The sequence below is a fragment of the Salminus brasiliensis genome, chromosome 20 (genome assembly GCF_030463535.1).
Source record: "Salminus brasiliensis chromosome 20, fSalBra1.hap2, whole genome shotgun sequence".
NCBI classification, from domain to species: domain Eukaryota; kingdom Metazoa; phylum Chordata; class Actinopteri; order Characiformes; family Bryconidae; genus Salminus; species Salminus brasiliensis.
This window is the reverse complement of record NC_132897.1, coordinates 6332255-6354713: the sequence shown is the minus strand read 5'-3', so window position 1 is coordinate 6354713 and position 22459 is coordinate 6332255. Positions and strand designations below refer to the sequence as shown.

The 22459-nt window shown below is 40.9% G+C and overlaps 1 protein-coding gene across 1 annotated transcript; it reads left to right on the top strand.

Annotated features, from left to right (window-relative positions):
- Positions 1-20871, top strand: ppm1f (protein phosphatase, Mg2+/Mn2+ dependent, 1F). The gene is made up of 8 exons (XM_072664675.1): positions 1-118; positions 2175-2397; positions 5873-6003; positions 6735-6937; positions 7688-7876; positions 10015-10158; positions 11414-11507; positions 13722-20871. Exons 2-8 carry the CDS (start codon positions 2222-2224, stop codon positions 14039-14041), a joined length of 1257 nt encoding a protein of 418 aa, XP_072520776.1. The 5' UTR covers positions 1-118; positions 2175-2221; the 3' UTR covers positions 14042-20871.
- The last annotated feature ends 1588 nt before the right edge of the window (positions 20872-22459 follow it).

Sequence of the window (22459 nt, the reverse complement as noted above, 5' to 3'; positions counted from 1 at the left end):
CGCACGCACGCACGCAGGCAGACAGAGACACACCGACTTCCTCGTGAGCCGCTTTTGTTGTGCAGCGCGCGCAGGGCGTGCAGGCGAGAAGCGTTGAAAAAAAAAAGGGGCTGGCAAGGTACGTATCACCGTTGTGCGCGCGTGCGTGCGTGCGCGTGCGTATGTGTGGTCGGTAACGGGCGGGTCCCGTTAGAGGAAAGTTTGGTGGGCTTGGAAAGGCCTATCTCCCCGCAGGAGCACCTACGAGCCCGCATGCATCCTGTATGTGTGTGTGACTTCAGAATCAAGGGCAGCTGTAGACGTGCGCGCGGTCAGGTGCGGGAGCGTGCAGGCTTTGAACTGTACTCAATTAGGTAGGGGTTCATTTCTGCCGAGGCTGCAGAGAAGTCACGGTTACTTATGAACTGCCTGCAGGAAATGCACTCTCAGCCAGGGCTGGGGATGGGTACACACACACACACACACACACACACACACACACATACATACGCAGTGGTACAGTATGACACACTTTAAAGGACAGCGCGAGCTCACTCATATACACGCATCACCACTGTCCCTCAAAAACCTTCTTAACTTTCAATTGAAGTCAGGGGAAGTGTTGCTATGGTATTTCTAGTGGTACGCCAGATGGTTGCTAAGGCGTTGCTATGTTGGACATGGTTATAATATCATATCTGGCTGTTGCTAGAAGTTTGCTATGGTCGCTGAGGAATCCCAGGTGTTTGCTACACCTTTGCTGAAGGGTCGTTATGGTATATGTGTTGGTTGCTATGGTATCTGCTTTTCTCTCCTGTTCAGACTTTGAAATATTGCGATGGTATGTCTGGTGTTTTTGTGTTTAACATGCTAATTAGCTTTTTGGACCCATTAGATAATCATGTTATTAAGCATCGATGCATTAATACAAATAAAACCCTGGTTTGCAGTTTGTTAAGGAGTTGCAATAGTATACAAACTGGTTGCTATGGTATGTCTGGTTTAAAGTTTACCAGGTGGTTGCTATGGCAATTCGACTTTTCTCTCATTTTCCAAAGCATTAAGGAGGATTTTGAAGAAAAAATCAAAATTTGTAAGGTTGCTATGGTATCTGGTGGTTGCTAGGAGTTTGCTATTAAATACCAGATGTTTGGAATACAAGAGTGTTGCTATGTTGAAGCTGGTTGCTATGGTATGTGTGGTGGTAGCTAGAGGTTTGCTATGGAGTTGCAATAGTATACCAGGTTGTTGCTATGAGATCTCTGACTTTCTCTCATTTTCTCAACATAATTCTTTTGTCTTTGTGATGAAAAAACAGATTTTGAAAGGTTGCTATGATGTCTCTGGTGGTTGCTATGGTAACTGCCATTTCCTATGGTGCCTGTTTTTCTCTTACTTTTTGAGCATTGTTGAGAACTTTTTGTTCTCATGAGGAAAAGGTTGATATGGTATCTGGTGCTTGCTAAGACTATGCTAAGGGGTCACAATGGAATACCGAATGGTTGCCAGGGTGTTGCGATGGTGGAGGTGGTTGCTATTGTACGTCTGGTGTTGCCAGCAGTTTATTAAGGTGTCGCTGTGGTATACCAGGACAGTATACTAAGTATGTCATACAATACTACACTATATGGACAAAAGTATTGGGACACCTACTTATTCATTGGTTCATCAGGTTTTCTAATATATTTTGGAGGAGGATTGCTGTGAGGATTGGATTGCAGTCAGCAACAAGAGCATTAGTGAGATCAGGGTGTTGGAGGAACTCCTCAACAGACAACTGACTCTGTGTGTTCATTTGCACATCTGTGTCAGCATCTGTGTAATTTAAAGTAGCAAAATGCATTCATTAGAAGGGGTGTCCGCAAACATTTGGACATGTAGTGTACATTGAAATCTTTGGACCTTTTATTAGGTACAGCCTAAAATGATATGTCTCAACACATCTCAACACAAAGACAAAGTGTTTTAACCTGTTTCAAAACAAGGTGCTTCATGACCGTGTCTGTTATTGGCCAACACTGCAATCAGGGAGCATTAGTGGGGAAGGTGGGGCAGGGTTTTGTGTGTTAGCTGTCCCGCGGCTGCTTGTTTGCAGTGAAGTTTCGTTTTCTTCACTCATTGTTTTTAACAGTAAACACAGAAGTGTGTAGGTGAGGCAGACATGACCGTTATCTTCACCATTCTTCATTTTTCAGACGCTTTAATCCGGAGTGACTGAGTGCGACGCACGCTGTGAGCCGTGATGGGGACGAAGGAGCAGGACGAGGCTCGGGAGTTTCTGAAGGGTTTTGTGGAGGAATTCAGGAACCCGCTGGGCCCGGAGGACCCGCTGCCTCTCGCCCCGCTCAGCCGCAAGGTCACGCAAGAGGAGGTGAAGGGAGAGAGCCTGGAGCTTGGCCTTCGGCTGCTTTCTGCCAGGTGGGGGAACTGTTATGCATGGGGGGGGGGGGGTGTTTTCCATTTTGAATGCAAATATGTACAGTACTATAAGTTTTAGTGCATTTAGGCACCAAAGCATATCTTTTAGGACCATTTATTTTGGTAATAAGAGTCTTTACTGTAAAAGCTCCAGCTCGCATTGGAACAGATGCAGGTGAACAGAAATACTGTAAAAAGGAACAAGAACTTCATGCGTATTGAGTATCAGGATTATATCATTTAAACCAGACATGATCACTAACAACACTTCAGCAGGTGATCTGAGATGCATTTGAGCCACATGTTAGCAGTATGAATGCGTTCGTCTCTCCAAGATGCATTCAACAACCAAAACCCCTCCCTGTACACCCCAAACATTAGTATTAATTGCAGCACAGCGAGACCAAATTTGCATGTTCCGTCTCACACAGCAATTGGATTTGACAGAACCAGAGACTCATTTGACAGAGTGTAAATGCATGTAGCTAAAATCTTGTCAGGATACAATCCAGATACTAGTCACTAGTCAGTAGATTGATATGACCAGGTGTGAACAGGGTGTGAACAAGTATGTATTCTAATATCAGTGTTTTACTGAGTAAATAAACACTTACTGTCCAGATAAGGAGCTTTTCATTATAGTGTTTATAAATGCATAGTACTGTATATATGTGTGTGTGTGTGGGGGGGGTGTCCTCTGAGTCTAAAATAGCCATTTGGTGCAGTGAATGTGGCACCTTTGCATTTGTGTATGTGTGCACACATTGACACCTGTCCCACCTTCCTGTCTTAAATAAGGGGAGTGTTCTTGCATTCCTGTAATTCCTGTCCTCTCTTATCTTGCTTTCTCTCTCTCTCTCTCTCTCTCTCTCTCTCTCTCACACACACACACACACACTCATACACTCATACACATAGAGAACAATTATCACTAGTTCAGACTTGGCTCTCTCAGGACTACTCCTGCATGTTTCTTATTTCTAATTCTCATGCACTACAATACTTTGCAGTATTGTAAAAAAGATGCATTAAAACAACATTAAGTAGCATTTTTACCTTAAAATATTTTAACATGATGTTGATACTCCACTGACTGTAACAGGGAGAACAACAGCTCGGACATTGCCAGTTCGGGCTTGAATGCTGCTACTGCATTACGAAACTTTGGACCTAGACCTCTTGTGGGAACTCTTAAGGCTGCAAAACTAGAGTCATATTTGTGTAAAATCCGGTAGCATTACTCTACCCCCTCAGTTCACATGCTTCTTTTACTTTAGATGCAGCTTCTGTATCTTTCAGCTTGTCAACAAATGCATGTGTACAGCTGTCCTAAAAGGGGAGCTTATAGTACGATTTGCATTTACAGCAGTGGAGTAAAAGTGAATTATACTTCTCGCCTGTAGGGGGCGCACAGGAGCAAACAATACCAATTTTCACATTAAGCTGCTTAAATCAACACCAGGCCGTCTATTTAAAGACATTTTGCTTTGTATTTGATTAAAGGTAACACAGGTATCATGGGTGAAAGACCCTGGGTGTTGTCTTTAAAGCATCTGTTTATTGAGGTTATTTATATCCTTATATCCAATGATAATATATTTACTTCTGCTCAGATCCATCTGATAGGGAAAAAAGTCTACCTAAAAGCATCTATATTGGTTCATAATTAATGACACCATTATTTAATTAACATTTAATTTGAGACCAAAAAGCTGGTAAATGCTGCCTGTATTAAAAAGCTCCATGTGGGTCTATAACGTTCTCAGTATTTGAGCTGCTACTTTTGTATTTATCTCAGATTTTGCTTAGGAAATATACACTAAGTGGACAAAAGTATTGGGACGAGAGTTTAACCTGCTTTTGTTGAAATATCTGTCTCTAGGCAAGGCTTTCTATTAGATTTTAGAGGAGCATTGCTGTGAGGATTTGATTACATTTAGCAACAAGCATTAGTGAGGTCAGAATGTTGGATGATCACCACCCCACCTTATCCATAACTCCCCAATTCATCCCAGAAATATTGGACGTAATATTGGAGTACCTTCCATCGTTCCAGAGAACACAGTTCCACTGCTCCACAGCTCAATGCTGTTGGGGGGGGGGGGGGGGGGGGGGGGATATACCTTTCTGTCCCATGGCTGGAGTTAGACATGGTGCCAATAGTTTCAGGGACTAGATAAGCTGTGTTTGGGCATTTGCACATCTTTGCACACCAATGGGTGCAACTTAAAGTAACTGAAAGCAGTCATTAGAAGGGGTGTCCACAAACATTTGGACGAATCGTTAGTATTTAATTTAGCTTAAGGTTTTTGTAAGATTAAAGTAACAGTGGGTTGAGGCTGATCTACAGGCCTCTGCATGACCGACAGTCTTATTCTCTCAGTATCTCTCTGTCTCTCTGTCTCTCTCTCTCTCTGGTGCATTCCTCAGGGTAGACTTCCTGTCTACGGAAAAAAAACAGCAAAAAACGGAGTAACCATTGTTCTGCCCACTTCCTTTTGATCAGAGTTCGTTTCCTCTTCATGCAGAGCTGTGTCGTAGTCAGAGCGTTGCACAGACCTGCTTTATCAGCTGTAGTTTATATTTCTCCAGATAGATCATGTTGCTCATGATGCTGTTGATTACACAGCGCTGCCAGAGGAGATGTAGCTTATACAGGTTCAGTCTTATTAGGTGACCCTACGTAATTTGAAGTTGTAGAATTACCCCTATCCTTTATCTCTGTCAGCTCATTGGTCATCATGAGCACCATTTGAATGCTTATTTGCCTGCTTAAATGTGTTTAAACTTTAAATTAAAAAATATTTTTCTCTTGGAAGAATATTTCTAATGGTTGTCTTTAATGATTTCATACACTGTAAAAAAAAAAAAGAGGAGTTTCTTGAAGACTCACAGATCCCTCAATGTACTTAGAGATGCCTGTGAGAACTTTTGGGATTACACAGTAATAATATTGAATTAAGATTCCTAAAGGATCTTCAGGCTACTGTATTTAGTTCCAACTAAATGGACATGATATTTGAGGAACCTTTGGAGCATCTCCAGTTTGAAACTGTAGAAAACTTTTTAAGGCTTTAAGGAACCTTCTAATTAGAACCCATTCCTAAGGATGCAAAAAGCTAAGGTTTAGTTCAGTGAGAGAAATTCAAGAGGTTCCCTCATGGATCTGAATATAGCAGCCCAAAGATCCTCTAGAACCGTAATTCAGATGAGTTATTTGAGAAACCAGATTTCATAATGACGAATTCCATAAGTTCTTAAAGGCACCTCTAAGAGCATTGAGAAATGTTTGAGTTCTTGGAGGAACCTAAAGGTTTTTCAAGGAGCTACTCTTTTTTTTCTACAGTGTACCTAAGGAATACATCTGGTGCACCCAGTACATCTTACCCTGTTTAGAGATCTGATCGGCACCTCGGCATTGTATTTGTTGTATGAATAATAAGCTGTGTAACTTTTTGTTTGTTTAATTGTATAGACACGCCCCCAGCTGGTTAAGTGCATCAATGTGCCATGCAGCAGTCAGTGAGCTTCTGAAAGATGACCTTTCACCATTGCACTGCCCCAAAGACCCTGAGCAGCAGTCAGATGATGAACCGGAGGTTGTTTGTAAGTGACACACGTAAATTTACTTGTTTTGAGGTGTGCAGTTTAATACACACCACTGTCAGTGATCAAGATTTCACAGTGGGTGGCGCTGGGGGAATGGCTTATGTTATATAGGGCAGTGGTGGCTGAGTGGTTAGAGCTCTTAGTTATTGTTTAAAAGGTTGTGGGTTACATACACAGGTCCGCTAAGCTGCGTTTTATATTTTATTTATTTTATTATACATATAAAATGAATGAAATCAAAGAATATTGACCCCAGAATATGATATTATATTAAACCATATTATATGTAAATATGTGTTTGTACCATGTGTATCCGTCATGAGTAGATTTTTGTATGCATATTCATATTTATTTACTTTCTATATTTGTATAAACTCACATGAATAGTGTTTCAAATGTTACTTTGCCGCCCTCTGGTGTTCATACAGGATATTACAACTTCATAGGTTAAAGTGAATGTTATTAGAAAAACCCTTTAGTGAACAGAGCTGGGTTTCCCAAGAGCCTCTTAGCACTAAGATTATCTTTATATGTTTATACCAGTTTCTTTATATAATCTTTATATCTCTCTACCAGTTGAGTTGACCTTAACGCTAAAATTGATTTTAACACTTTTGGGAAACTGGGCCCTGAGCAGAGATGAATTTGCATTGTGTTGTGTTTGTTTACTTTTTTTATATCCTGTATGCATTCATTTTAATTAATGAATTTTATTTTTCTCTCTGCAGTGCTTCAGTCCGAACCTGTTCAACGCCTCTTTATCAACAAGCTGAGAGAAGTGGGTATGGCCTGGCAGAAACAGCTGCCCAGCCCAGCACCTTGCTCCTCTCAGTCTCGCCTCTGCTCTGTTCATGCCATCCGCAACACTCGCAGAAAAATGGAGGATCGGCATGTGATACTGACTGATTTTAATCAGCTCTTTGGGTTACAGGTGAGGACTTTAGGCTCAGCAATTACTGGTTCTAAATCTCTTGACCCTGGCTAGGTTAGCTGTTTGTCTGCCGCCCTAAGATGCCAAATGAACATTCCTAGAGGCCTCAGAAGAAAAGAAAAGTGAAATACTGGAGATTCAGTACCAGATGTAGCTAATGTGATGGATTGGAGTGTAATGATCAATATTATATGTAATTTGCTAATTTCTGACTAAAATAAATGCTTTGGGCAACCTCCAAATATAATAATTGCACTATTTATGAGTACACACACACCCAGAGCAGTGGGCCTTGTCCAACAGTGGCAGCTTGCCGAGTCCGGGAATCAAACCCACAACCCTGTTATCGATAGCCCGGCGCGATAGCTAACCGCTGAGCCACCACTGCCCTAAATTGCACCCATTGCTGACACACTCATGCAATTGTCAATTTCCTATAGAGAAGTACTGTGAATAGAATAGGACTCTCTGGATTAGATAAACCTGAACCTATTGGCACCATGTCTAATGCCAACAGACATTGAGCTGTGGATCAGTGGCACTGTGTTCTCTAGAATGATGGTGCTCCATCCAATTTCCTGACCTCACTAATGCTGTTGTGGCTGAATGCAATCAAATCCTCACAGCAATGCTCCAGCAACATCTAGTAGAAAGCCTTCCTAGTATTTGAACTGAACCAACAAGCGTTTAACTGTTTTCTAAATGATCTGAATCAGAAACTAATTTGAATTGTTGTTTCTATTCTTATAGGACGGTGTGGAGCGAGAGTACTATGCTGTTTTTGATGGACATGGAGGAGTGGATGCTGCCACATACGCTGCGACTCACCTGCATGTCATTCTCAGTCAGCAGGAGGAGCTCAAGAGTGACGCAGCCACAGCCTTCAAAAACACATTCATACAAACGGACGACATGTTCAAGACCAAAGCCAAGAGAGAGGTAGGACTGAAAGCGTGACGTTTAACGTGGAAGCTGACCTGTCCCGAGGTGTGACTTCGGTGCTGGTGTAGGTCTCTGAGTGGTGTACAGCTTGAGGCTCACAACAATGTCTGGTCATTTAAATTCAGCCCTCGGTTTGACAACTTTCTGTCCACTATGTTAAGACATGACAACCATATTTGTGCAAATAGTCTCGTCTCAGAAAGTGTAAACTCTGCAGATCCAGGGCAATTAAACTTTTGCACGTAGCTGTTTTTAGAGACACCGCTTCATAGTAATGTGAATTAAAACCTCACAATTTGGCAAAAATTCTTCTGGTGTGAATAGTTTGACGTGAAAAAAAAAATCATGGCCCTGGGATGGCGAGTTCCTGTCTTAAACCATGCTGCTTTGCCATCAGTGGTCGACGTTTGAGAGAGCACAATTGGCTGTGCTCTCTTCGGGTGGGTAGATAGTGTAGACTCCCCTCATCTCTCTTTTGAAGCCATATTGCCCGGGACAGGTGCCTGTTAGCTGGTGTGGTGGAGCTGGGGACTCGGCGCGTACCTACTGTAATTTGCTTTGGATAAAATAACAAATGTCCCTCCAGGAAGAAGGCTAAATTACAGAATACCCACTGCTGTGAGTAGGATGTTATCGCGCTTCAAGACAGAATCTGAAGCCTTCAGCAGGTTTCCACTTCATGTAATCACAGCCTCATGCCATAAATGGAAAGTTCTTATTGAGGCTTGTTTCAGTTCTCAGAAGAAAAACATCTAAACCTGTAAATATGTACACACACACACACACACTGCGGATAAATGTATGGTAAGTAGCTTTCTGCATGGCTGCTGAAGTGTCTGTGCAGGTAGGGATATTAGTCAGCGTGATGGTACTGTTTTAATGTGGGCAATGTAGGAGTCCAGTGGCTGCTGAGAGGATCTTTCTCACATAGGAGAGAAAGTTGCGTGAGTGGGTTCACTTTTAGTCACTCGGTGGAGGAAGATGTGTTGATGTTTTTGATTTATACCATCTACCCTTGTTTCTTTCTGAGAACAGATGACTGTGATGATGCAGAGAGCAAGATAGCAAGAGTTGAGCTAGGTTCTTAAAGCACAGGGAAACTGACCCGCCAGTTGGTTAATGTTGGGTATAGGAGTCCACGTGTGGTTTGGAGATATTTTTGCATGGCAAGGGATAAGGCCAGTGCCTACTGTGATTCATATGTACTTTTTCAGACATACATTTTTATGACCAATTCTCTTAGTTTACTCAGTTTATTAATAGGTACTTCCTCTCACTAGCTAAATCTTCCCCTATCACACACTGTGCTACCAAGCCAAGAGGGTGAAGACTTCCTTTGATGATGCAGCATCATTGGACAGCTTGAGATGCTTGGAGGCGAACACTAATTAACAGTAGCATTGTGCTGCATGGTACAGAAGAGGAAGGAACAGCCTACCCACCCAGTATGCTACCCACTCATTATGCTTACTTTATGCCCTATATGGGCATTTTAACATCAGTTTTTGTTTATTCAGTCTTCCCTTATCATATAATGTGCTACCAAGCTAAGAGGGTGAAGAATAGTACATGCTTCTGCAACTTCCCTCCAGGGATCAGTAAAGTATTTCTGATTCTGATTCCTCTGATACACATTAAGGCAGCCACCAAACTGCCACTAATGCAGCGTTGTTGGGCAGCTCAACATGCTTGGAGGAGAACACTAAAATCAACAGTAATAGGCACACACTGCTACTAATGCAACAATGTTGGGCAGCTCAACATGCTTGGAGGAGAACAATAGAGACGAGTAAGGAACATCCTGCCCACCCAGTATGCTTTCTTTATTCCCTTATATGGGCATCTCTTTTAGATCTTTTTAAAAGCTGTGAGTCACCAAAAACTGAAATTGACTGGAGGTATTCTGATTTTATTTTCATTATTTTATAAAAAAAACTAAAATTGTAATCTTTTTTTTTTTTTCATTGTAAGAGGTCTCGGTCAGTTCCTTGAGTCTTGAGGTCGAACTGGCTTGGCCAAAAACCTGCAAAATAAGTAGGGTAGGGTTTCCCCAGGACAAGGCATTGGGATACGTTTTTCTGTGTCTACAGTTGTTCTACATGTTCTAATGTGTCTGCGTTTGTTTCCGTCTGCAGCGCATGCGCAGTGGCAGCACAGGCGTGGCTGTGTTGCTGGCTTCTGATAGGCTGACGGTAGCCTGGCTGGGCGACTCGCAGGTCATGCTGGTGAGGCAAGGTGAACCAGTCATCCTGATGGACCCCCACAAACCAGAGAGAGAGGTACAACACATGCTAACCTACCACGTCACACCAGGCCAGGCTAATAAGTAATCTCAGATAGACTTGCTTATGTGGTTTCTGAGATTGTATGAGTCACTGTAAGCTATAAAAATGCACTAAAGTGAAGAACAGTGGTTGCAATCATTCATCCAGTGTCAGAAGCCGCATAAGCAAGTCTGTTAATCACTTAACAACCTGACATATTTAGAGACACGTGTGATGATTTAAGCATAATATTTGCCTGATGCTAGCTATATTAGCCTTGTAGCTGCAGTGCAATGACTGTAGAAAACATAGACAGCATAGGCACCTAGCAACCACAGATCTAGTGCCTCAGTACAGCTTTGTACACTTACGGGATGTAGCTCCGCCCATTCCCATATGTTTCAATGGCAAAACTGCCCATCTTCCATCTCCTTCCATCTCTAAACTGTCTTTGCATCTCCAGTGTCTTAATGCCAACCGTTTCCTGTGGTAATATTGGTTCATTTTTATTTGTCCCCCAGAAATCAGTTTTAAACTCTGGCTATGCTATATATAAAGAAGGAAGGGTTGCACTTATGAGTGAAGTGATTGATTGACAGCCTTGGCTGGAAGATACCGTCTGCAGGTCCTGCATTGCCACCCTTTTATTAATTAAGTGGAGTAGCAAAGTTGTAACGGGAACTGCACTATTGGACAAACTGGGTATCCTGGGGAAGCGGAGAGAAGGAGAGAAGGGGTTCGATCTACCAAATTTGTAGGCAAGCCTGTCTCCACCTCTGGTCTCTACTGCACAGACTCTGTTTGCAAATTTGACGACATGGCGGACAATTTTGGCTTGATTTCTATAATATGGACGGGAACGGATCCCCGACGTCCATGTTTTCTACAGTCATTGCTGCAGTGCAAAGCTAAAGAAGTGAACTTCAAACAACAAACCTGTGAGTTTAGGGGAAAACATGGCAGTAAAACTGAGTTTCATTCTTGCCTAACTGTTCCTTTAGGAGCCACTATTCTGAGTAATTACTGGGGTCGTATAATGATTTCGATTATTACTTGTTATTAATTATTAAGAATGACTGGTAAATTTCAGAGCACATTCTGAATACATAGCTAGGAGATATGATTAAATATGATTCATTATCCCTTTTTACATCAGCTCAGTACAAATCTTAAAAGAGACTCTGCAGACACTACATTACGCACTTATTACTGCCTTCTAAGTAGTGATTAATGTGTCCTTGGTGGTCTCCTCCTTCCCCATTCTGTGCAGGATGAGAAGCAGAGAATAGAGGACCTGGGAGGTTGCATTGCGTTCATGGGCTGCTGGCGTGTTAATGGAACATATGCTGTTTCCAGGGCAATAGGTGAGTAACTTTCCTGTTCGGAAGAGACGAATGACGTTGTTTTTCGAAGTCATCCGCACTGCCAGGACTTTCTCAGTAATTATTTATGGTTTACTGAATACAGTATTGAACTCGATACCTGAATTACTCATGACTCTGTCATTTTTGTATTAGTGCTGACTCATTTCTTTTTTCAAGTCCCTGTTTTCAACAACCTTTGAGTCAATCATATCTTCTTATGTTATTCCAATGATACTGTGATTGTGCTTTTTTTAACTTCTGCAGAGCACAGTAGAGCTTTTTGTACAATGTGTTCTTGTGAAGCATGTGACTTTTCAGCTACTTTCCAATTTACTACATTATTATTATTATTATTATTATTATAGTATACAGTATTTGGAAAGGGTGCACTGATACCACTATTTGCTTTCTGGAATCCTGATTTTCAAGTATCTGCCCATACTGAGTACCGATAATGATACCACCTCTGACTTAAATACTCAATAGATGGGTATAAATCCTAATATTTACAGTGTTCCACTTTTTATAGGTTGTACCTTCCCAAAAAAAGAACTAATAAGTGTAGCTTAGGTTAGCGCTTAAGTAACGGCACATTTGAAAGGTTTCAGAGATATAAAAAATAGAAATTGCCACAATTTAGAAACACATGCAGGTAGGAAGCAGAATCTTGCCAATCTTCACCAAACAGCTTTTAACTGGTGCCTAAAATTCACATTTCAGAGTAGTGAAAAAAAGCCAGTTTAGAAACAAAAAAGTGCTTCTGCAACAATTTCACATTTAGGTACACGACTCTGTGTGAAAAGGTACTTTCCTTTAAACAAGCTACTGAAACTCAACTTCTGGTTGAGAACACCACATGGAAAGAAAAAGTGCTACAAGTTCCATTAATTTTTTGTTTAATGGTAAAAACTATTGTTCTAACATTTGCTTTCATAACAAAGTCTGCAAAAAAATAGTTCTATTTAAAAAAAATAGAGGGCGTCCATAGGCTTCATGGTTACTGTGTAAGTGCCAGTATCGGTGCTGATACAGTATCGGTATCGGTGCAACACTAGTATTTAGCTTAATTGCTAATGTGATGGCTCACTTCAAGTTAAAGAGCACATTTTACATGAATAAGGATTTGACAGTCTTCCTCTCTACTGTCACACATATTGAAACTCTCTTGGCTTAAAGGTGGCTTTAATTAACAACACCTGAAGGAGTCCGTTAGAATAATTTGCTGCAGTTGAAGAGATTACAGCACAGTCGGTTAAATTGCTTTTCTCCAGGCAGCAACACAAATCGGTAAGTAAAATTCCATTAAATATAAGTACAAGACAAGTATTTTAAGTAAAACAGTATTATAAACTGTATGTATGAGCTTACAAACATAGTTACTTAGCTGAGCTAGCAAGTTACCAACGTGTGTTAGACTCTGCTTAATGTCTGGTTGATGTTGTTTCTGACTTTTCATGACTATTCATTTTCTCTTTACAGAATGGAGCAAACCAGAATATTTAAGGAAAGCTGGGAGGAACATAAATACTAATAAAGATTTGATTGTAATTGAGCAGTGTGTCATTACTGAGCAGAATTTCTGCTAGACGTCCGGTTTAAATATTATATTATATAAACAAAATATAAAAATATTACAATATATTTGATCCTATTAGATCCTATTTGATTTGGTCCCATGACGCAACATGCTTATTATACAAACATAAGTGCTAGATTGTGGGAATTCCCCAATTTGGGTTGTTTATCACCCAATATTTTGTTGTGTAGTTGTGTAGGTTGTGTTTAATTCCTTATTTTTTTTTATATATTAATACCCCTGTTATAAATGTACATGGTAGTGGTAATATTTTGTGGTGAAATCCCTGTTTTTCACTTTTTGGCATAATTTGAATTTTGTTATTGTCCTTTTATATTGTGTCAGAAGTTCATGTTGAATGGACCAATAGAAATGCTACAAAATTACTTGGAATAAAATCTTTTTACATTGACTTCCATTGAAAGTTTGGAAGGTTTTTCCTCCGCCTATAAAGTTGCGATTTTGAGGTTTTTGCTTATCAGTGATATGTATACTTGGTATCAGATGTGCATATCATTTATATATATATATATATATATATATATATATATATATATATATATATATATATATATATATATATATAATGTGTGTGTGTGTGTGTATTTGTTATGATCCCCCATCTCTGTTTGTCCTAGGCGATTTTGATCAGAAGCCATATGTCTCCAATGCAGCAGACTGCTCCTCTGTTCTGCTGAAGGGGGATGAGGACTACATCCTCCTCGCCTGCGATGGCTTTTTCGACGTGGTGCGGCCGGTGGAAGTCCCTGGGCTGGTGCAGGAGGCCCTGAGAGAGACCGACGGCTCAGGGGAGAAGGCTGCTCATAGCCTGGTGAATCAGGCCAAAGCTGCAGGCTCCAGCGACAACATCACTGTCTTGCTGGTGTTTCTGCGGGAACCGCGGAAACTGTTGCACTCGGAAACGGGCTCTGAAACAGGGAGCAAGGCAGGAAACTGAGAGAAAGAGAGAGCAAGACTGGGGTGCAGGAGCAGACCACCGGAGGGCCCTCTCAGCTTCCTTACTGCCATGATGCTTCAAGCTAGCCGGAATGAATGAGTTTTAAGGGACTGACATGTTTCATCTCGCTGTAATGCTTCATCATTGCGGTCATCCAAATGATATGACATGAATATGGTTTTTCATCCACTGGGGGAAAGAAAATGTCAGAGTACAATGGTGAGCAGTGTTTTTTACATGTCATGGCGATGCCTTTGCTTTTACTGAAGTTTCTAGAACTGAAACCTCTTTTTTTTTTTTTATTACACCTGTTCTTAAAAGCAGCGCTCTGTAAGATTGTCCTACTACTACTTTTGGAATGAGAGCAGGATAGTAATGGCTAAGTGTGCTGATGTTGAAAATCTTACAGGCGGCTTCTTAAAATCAGGCATTTCCAAAGATCTCTTTAGTATGCTTGCCTTGTTTTTATTGAATTTTCCATATTTACTGGTGCTGAGTGTCTCAAATAGGTTGTAATCGACGAGTCATGTTCTTATAGGTCTTTTGAGGATCACCGTTCATTGTATTAAAGGGATTCCTTAGGCTGATGTCACTAATATTGTGTTAAGAGGAGCAAGGACCAGTCAGTTGACCTACCTTGCTGTTTTGCAAAAACCTTGTATCTCTGGCAGTTGTTCAGCAGTCGGCCAATAGAAATTCTCCAAAATGATGTGGAATTAGATATTTTTAAATTGGCTTCCATTGAAAGTAAAGAATGGCTTTTCCTTCTCCTGTAAACTTGCCATTGTGGAGATTTGCAGGTATTTGCATGACAGAGACTCAATGCTCTGCCTACAAACATATTTATTCATAGTAGCTGTTTTAAAGAAGTTTTTAAAAGCATTGACAAAATCCCATTTCACCTAATGAGAAATTATGATGGTTATTAATACCAGATATTATTTATTTTGTGTGAAATGTGTCCGTAGTTAGATTGGATTGTAGATTGTACAATTCTATGTGTATAGTCTTTTGTCACTGTAGTGGTTGAGTAATTGAGCTAGCTTATTTAATTCCAACCTGCCCCGTTTTGATGAGATAAAAGCAGATATTGCTTATTATTAAAGGGATGATTCACCAGTTTAGTAGTTGATTAGCAAAGACATGTTTGTCAACCAAGAGACGTGTTTGGAACCAAAACAGATTTAAGGTGACCTAGACTCCCATTATAGTACACGTTCACACTGATATAACATGGTTTTAGACCACCCCCAGTGATTGGATTTGTAACTCTTTTAAATGCATCTTGGGTTTGTTTACACTTGCATTTCATGTGGCTTGCCCTCATCCAGATATCATCCTGATACTCATGATGCATGAAGTGACCAGGTGCATATGGGGGTCATACAGTCATTATAATTATACTCTACAGCCAGCATCAGGTTGCATGGTGAGCCATGCAATGTCACTTTTAAGGCAGAGAGGATTAAGTGGATTGCTCAAGGGCCCAACAGTGAAGCAGAAGTGGGTATCAAACCCACAACGTTGTGAACAGTAACCCAGCGCGCTGACTTTCTAGCCAACACTGCCAGATTGGTTAGCATCAGAGCAAAGTTGAGAAAACAACTTGTAGATACAAAACCAGTCACCTCAAGGCCAGTCAAGTACGTTTAGGCTATAATAATAAAATACACAGAAGTGATAAAGCTGATCTGACCTCAGTTAATCAGAATGGGAATGGGATTTTAGCCAGCATTCTGTAAAACCTCTGTAGCAACAGCGGCTATGAAAGAACAGGTTACTGGGCAGAGCATGGACGGGTCAATTGCATATCGCTAATAATGGCACTTACTGGATTTTAGGTTTATTAGCAACATTTAAAGCCATTTAAAGTGAACTTCTCCTTTATGGTGTAGATGTTACGGTGGCGAGCCTCTGTTTGACCGTTTTTCAGCAGGACATTTCCTGTTATTTGTGACTGTTACAAAGCTGTGTGAACTTAAGGGCACACCCATCTTACGACCACATATGGCTGTTAGTCTGTGCTTTGGAGGTGAAATACACTTAAAGCAGTGGCGGTCAGCTTTTTTTTTTTTTGGAACCATATCTGTGCCAAAACAAAGTATGCATGTGTCTTACTTAGCCAAGAACTGTCTTCTTTAATACTTTAAAAACGATGAACCGTGTGCTTTTTGATATGCCGTGTTTTCTGGAGCCTGACTTAACACATTCATTCTTTATCTCATCCTTAAACTCCAGATTTTGGTGACTTTCTTTAAAGCAGTGTTAAGTGTGGTTGCTGTGCAGTATAGGCCAGTTTTCTGAATGACAGTTAAGCCTAATTCTTGCCTAAGAAAGGGTTTTGGCATTGATTGTCCTCAAGGCTTTGTTCAGATAAGCAATTCAGATTGTTTTCTTTTGCTGTTACTGATCTGACTGGTCAGAACAATAGAATTGTGGGAATCCTTGGCTGATGCCAATAACCAAACGTTTATATGAAATGTAGGAACTGGGACTAAATCTACCTGGATTGTCAGTGTGACACTCTTAAAACATAAGGCTGCCACAAGTATTTCTTTGAGCAAAGCCTTAGAAGAATCACTATTTGTTCCATAAGAACTGTACATTATGTCCAAAAGTTTCTGGACACGTCTTCTAATGAATGCATTTTGCTACTTCAAGAGCACCCATTGCTGACACAGATGTGGAACTGCACACACAGCTTGTCTAGTCCCTGTAGAGAAGTACTGCCAATAAAAAGAACTCTCTGGAGCAGATAAACATGAACTTATTGACACCATGCCTAGAGCCAGGTGTGAGCTAAAGGGGTATACAGCCCCCCATCAGTGAGCTGCGGAGCAGTGGAACTGTGCCCAATACTTTTGGGATGAGATGAGTGGTGGCCTTTTGAAAACAGTAGAGACAGTTACTTCAACAAAAGCATGGTGAACTATATATTTTTTGAATACCCTTGATTTTGAAGAAACAATAAACAACCAGGTGTCCCAATACTTTTGCCATATAGTGTATATATTTCTATAGGCCTACAATGCAGTAGAATTGTGGTTCAAATCCTGTTCAGATGTTTTGGACATATGACAGATAGCAGATGAACAGGTATATCACATTTCATGCTCCCCTCCCCCCTGCTCTGGCCATCATAAGCCCACGTACATCATTACTACAACAATGAATGTGGATATGCAACTATAGTCTGATCTTATAAAACCTAGTTGTGTCACCTGCAGTTTGAACACTCATTAAAAAATCTGATTTCACCCTGCTGTGTGAACAAAGCCTCACTACGCCACTTAGTCCAAAACCGGGCTTCTACTGTGTTTGGAAAACTGTTCATACATACATATTTCTAAAGGACAGATGAGGTGTGTGTGTGTGTGTGTGTGTGTGTGTGTGTGTGTGTGTGTGTGTGTGTGTGCAAGCAATGACTGGGTGTTAGATTAACTCGCAGCCAGGCTTGCTGCTGGGCCTCAGGTCCTGCATGCGGTGGGCTGTCTCACATTACTGCCTGCTCAAATGTCATGAATATTTGAGAGCCTTGTGACATGTAGCTAATATGACTGGACTGTGGCTTTAGCGCGAGCGGACTAAGAATAGAGCTAACTTAATGTGTGTTGGATCTGAGGGAGAGGAAGAAGAAGAGACAGAGCAATGAAGTGTTGATTTAGTGATTTGGGGAAAGAAAATGTTATAGATATGAGGGATGCTTATCTGAGGTTTTAAACAGTAGCATTTTTAGATTTCCTCAAGTTTAAATCTGTCATAGGAACACAAGTTTGTATTTGAATAATTGCTTTTATACTGTATATTGTTTCTGCCTTGGGCTTTCCATGCTGCTCCCACAAATGCTTTCTTTTGCAGCAGCTGACGCTAGGCTGGCAAAAGTTGCATGAGTGTAGGTTGGACTTTAGATTCTCTACCAGCGATGGCATGATATCACTTTTCCAGTACCAATACTGACAGCAGTCTGGTAGATTTTCTTTAAAACTACTTCCTCTTTAAATGGGCCTGTTATAATTGCAGTACTTCACATAAGACGAGCATCTGAAAGAATCCCATCATGCTCAGACAACTCAAACGCTCAAAATTCCATAGAAAGAAACACACAGCTAACAACATCACCCATACTGAGGTCCTGTTTCAGGCCACGCTGTCATGACAAAAGTATTGGGACACCCGCTCAGTCAGACTCCTTATATCAAGGGTATTAAAACTTATTTGATTGCATTCAAAGCAATAAGCACATTCGTGAGGTCAGGATGTTGGATGATCACCACCCCACCTAATCCCCCAACTCCCCACCTCATCCCGATTAGAGTATTTGATGGAGCACCAACCATCATTCCAGAGAACACAGCTTGCAGCTCCAGTGCTCCACAGCTCAAAGCTTTATACACCTCTAGCCCACGCCTGGCATGAGGCACGGTGCCAGTAAATTTATGTCTATCTGCTTCAGAGAGTCCTATTCTATTGGCAGTACTTCTGTACACATCTGTATCAGCCATGGGTGCAACCTAATGTAGCTGATCGCATTCATTGAAAGGGGTGACCACAAATATTTGGACATATATAGTGTATAGCGTGTTTCTCGTTAGGTTGAATCAGACTTTTGCCAGCAGTCTCTAAAGCTTGTCCAACCTAGCAATGGTTGCTATGAAAGAACACATTTATGGGAAGAACATCAAAGGTTATGCCTGTTAAATCTTGATTGTCTTGATCTGTCTTTACAGCTTTCTTGCTCTCGCACACTCTTGCAGCAATTACATTACGGGGGCTCTCAATCTACTGTCTGATCTCACATTTCCCATCATACAGTGCAGTTTACCGGTTACAGTGTGACATCACTGATGATCTAGTCTGACATCAGTTGATTCATTTGTACCCCAAACAGACCCCCCGACTGTGCTGAAGATGCCTGTCTCAAGTGCCCTCTGAAGCCACTCGTCTGTGCGTTTTGTGTGCGTTATGAGTAGAGGTTTTGATATGGACTATATTGACTATATTTGTGTCTTCTTAATCTTTCTAATATATTGTTAAGTGCATGCATGTGAACGTTGGGGCATTTAAAGGGGAATTCCACCAAATTCTCAAAGTTTTCCTGCTTAATTTAATGATTGAGATGTAAGGCCACTGTAGAGAAACATACAGTGGTGCTGAATAGAACCATGGGTTACAATGTCTACAGTGCCAATATAGCTGTATTTTATGTACTATCCAAAATGACCAGTGACCCTACATGAGTTTTATACACTATATGTCCAAATGTATGTGGACGCCCCTTCTTAATTAATGTGTTCTGTTACTTTAATTTGCCCCCATTGCTGACACAAGATGTACAAGTACACACACACAGCTTGTCCAGTTCCTGTAGAGAAATATTACCAATAGAACAGGACTATCTGGAGCAGATAAACATGAACCTGTTTGCATCATGCCTAAGCCCCCAGCATTGAGGATCCAACATCCTGACCTCACTAACGGTCTCGTCACCGAATGCAGTCAAATCCTCACAGCAATGCTCCTCCAAAATGTAGTAAAAAGATGTCTTCTCAGGACAGTAGAGACAGCTACTCCAACAAAATAATGAATGCCCTTGATTTTAGAAGGAACAATGAATTGAGTAGGTGTCCCAATACCTTTGTCCATATAGTGTATATAGCCACTCATTTAGGAGTGTAATGTGTCACAGTATGCTGATATGATGAGTGAATCATTGACTTTATCTGTACATCTACAGTGGCTCTTATACTGGTGTTCAAAGACCACACAACTGTCCAGAACCGTGCTTCAGTCCAGTTTGAAAGCCATACCCTGGACAGTAGAGACAGTTACTCCAACATAAGCAGGATAACCTTTGGATTTGGAAGAAACAGTGAATGAGCAGGTGTCCCAATACTTTTGTCCATATAATGTATGTAATGTTATTAACCACCACTGTGAATAATTGTGAACGGAGCACTCTAAAGGACTTTGCTTAACTCTCTTAACCATTTAATGTTGTTGCAGATGCTGCAAAAATTCCCTTTAAGGAAAATCTATAGATCGGTTTTAAGACTGAAGACAGATTAGGTCTAGTTTAAGTCTAAATTGGAAAGTCAGTGAGGATTTACCATTGAATAGCCCAATTAGTGTAGGATTAAGCTTAATCTGGGTCAGAGAAATCAACCTTTAGCCCTTAAGAGCTTAGTAATATATCTTACTCACTCAACTGGCCTGCAGCGCGTAAGCCTGCCAACGTGAAAGCTGAAGTGAGAGATGCTGAAATGTGGAAGGGTGTTTTTCTCTGTGCATAATTGACTGAACTTCAAAGGATTTCCTGAGGACATGCATCCATATGTACTGTGTACAAACTGTACCTATCCAACATGGGGCCTTATTGGTGCCTTATTTTGTGTGTGCGCACGCTCAGCTCTGAGCTTTCAGAATGAATACTGCCGATTCAGAACACGCAGCATTTCTGTTTCTCTTTTACTAACATGAACAATTTGGGGGGAACTGACATTTCTCTTTATTCCATGACTTTCTATGTGCAGTATTGTGCCTGTCAAAGTGTTTGTAACTTTTATACTGGCAGGAGTTACCCTGTTACGCTCCACAGTGTTTGTAGTGTATGCACTCATAATAGATCCTTGGATTTAATTGTATTATTAATTTAATGGTAATTTCAGTGATTTGAACTGATTTGACTGAATTCCTGTGTGGATCCATTGGTTAAGGGCATATTTTGGTGACCTTTTCATGGAAAGTATTAAATGTTCATTTCATTTCTTAACAGCTTTGCATTCAGTGAGAGTTGAAGTCTAATCAGTTGTGATATTAAACAATAAACAATAACCACACTAACATGTTGCCTTTGTGGGTGTTAGGATTATTTATTGTAATAATCTTTTCAAAGATTTAATCCAGACTCTTGGTTATGTAACAGCCTTTGCTCTACCTGGTTTAAGGCTCTTTTGAGCTGATTGGTGGGGGGAAACGATCAATGCAAACCCACTGAACCTCATGTTTCTGCCCTCACTTTCTGTTTCAACTTTGTTAGTTAGTTAAGTCCATAAGTATTTGGACAGGAACATATTTATGTAATAAAGTAATCAAGATGGGGCAGAAATGTAGACTTTTAGGAATTACAGCCATGTCTTTATTTATTCCCTCTATTTTACACACAGCCAGCCATTGTCGCCTTCATTTGCAGTGGGGTTGTGAACGAGAAACCTGGACTGCTTTGGACTGGAACCGCATCGTCTTTTGCTGTAAATCCAGGTTCTGTTCGAGATCCGACAACAGTTGTGTTTGAACACAGAAGCCTTGTGGTGAGCTCTTCAATCTTGCCCCAACTGCTGGTGTGATGATCTAGGGAGCTATCACATATGATGGCCGGTCATCCCTAGTAGTGATATGAGGGACACTCACAGCTTAGCAATATGTGCAGGACATTCTGCAGACACGTGTTGCCCCTCATTGCAGGGATTGCGACTGTCATTTTTCAGCAGGATAATGCTTGCTCACACAGCAAGGGCTTCCCAGGAATGGCTCTGTCAGATTGCAACACTTCCTTGGCGTTCCTGGTCACCAGATTAATCACCAATGTGCAGCTTTTGCAATCTAGGTAGTGTGCAGGATCTCCTGCATCTGTGAGCCTGTATGCCGCCATGCTAAATCGCATCTTATCTTGTATCCAGGCTAGAGGCGACCCAACAGGGTACCAGAGCCTCTTTTTAATTGTACAGTTTCCCTTAATAAATCCTTTATCCTTAATATCCTCTAATATTGTAATCACTTACATCTATCTACCTTATATTTACACACAAAAAGCTTCCATTCTATTACAACAGCTACTTCTTGGTGCTTTATTTTTTTGTCAATGAGGGTAATTGGGCAATCTAACATCATTTCAAATAGAGGGATTATTTTTAATACTTGACTGACTGTCAATGACTGTCTGAGTCTGAAACCCCATGGACTTGACTATATGTCGTGAATAGATTTTACTGCACCCCCAAATAATTCAGTTATCTATCCTTTAGTTATCCACCCTTCAGGCCATGAAACTGCTTATCCGTTAAGTGTCCAATTAGTTTTGAAGAAGATATTAAAAATTGCCTGTAATTACAAAATGGTTAATGCAACATTTTCGTTAGACCCCTTGTCACTGTGTCACTGTCCAAATACTTATGGACCTCACTGTACCTTAGTGACCCATTTAGGTAGGTCCTCCGTCCAGTGATCAAACTGTAAGATGTTAGATAAGGCAGGTACTCAATTTGAATGATTGGCAGGGGGCTGCCCTCATTCTCACACTCTGTTACGTAGTGACTTGACGTAGTGACACTGTGTGGGCCCGCAATCTACTTTCTGATCTCACATTTCCCATCATGCAGTGTGGTTTGCTGGTTACCTTCTGACATCACTGATGATCTAATC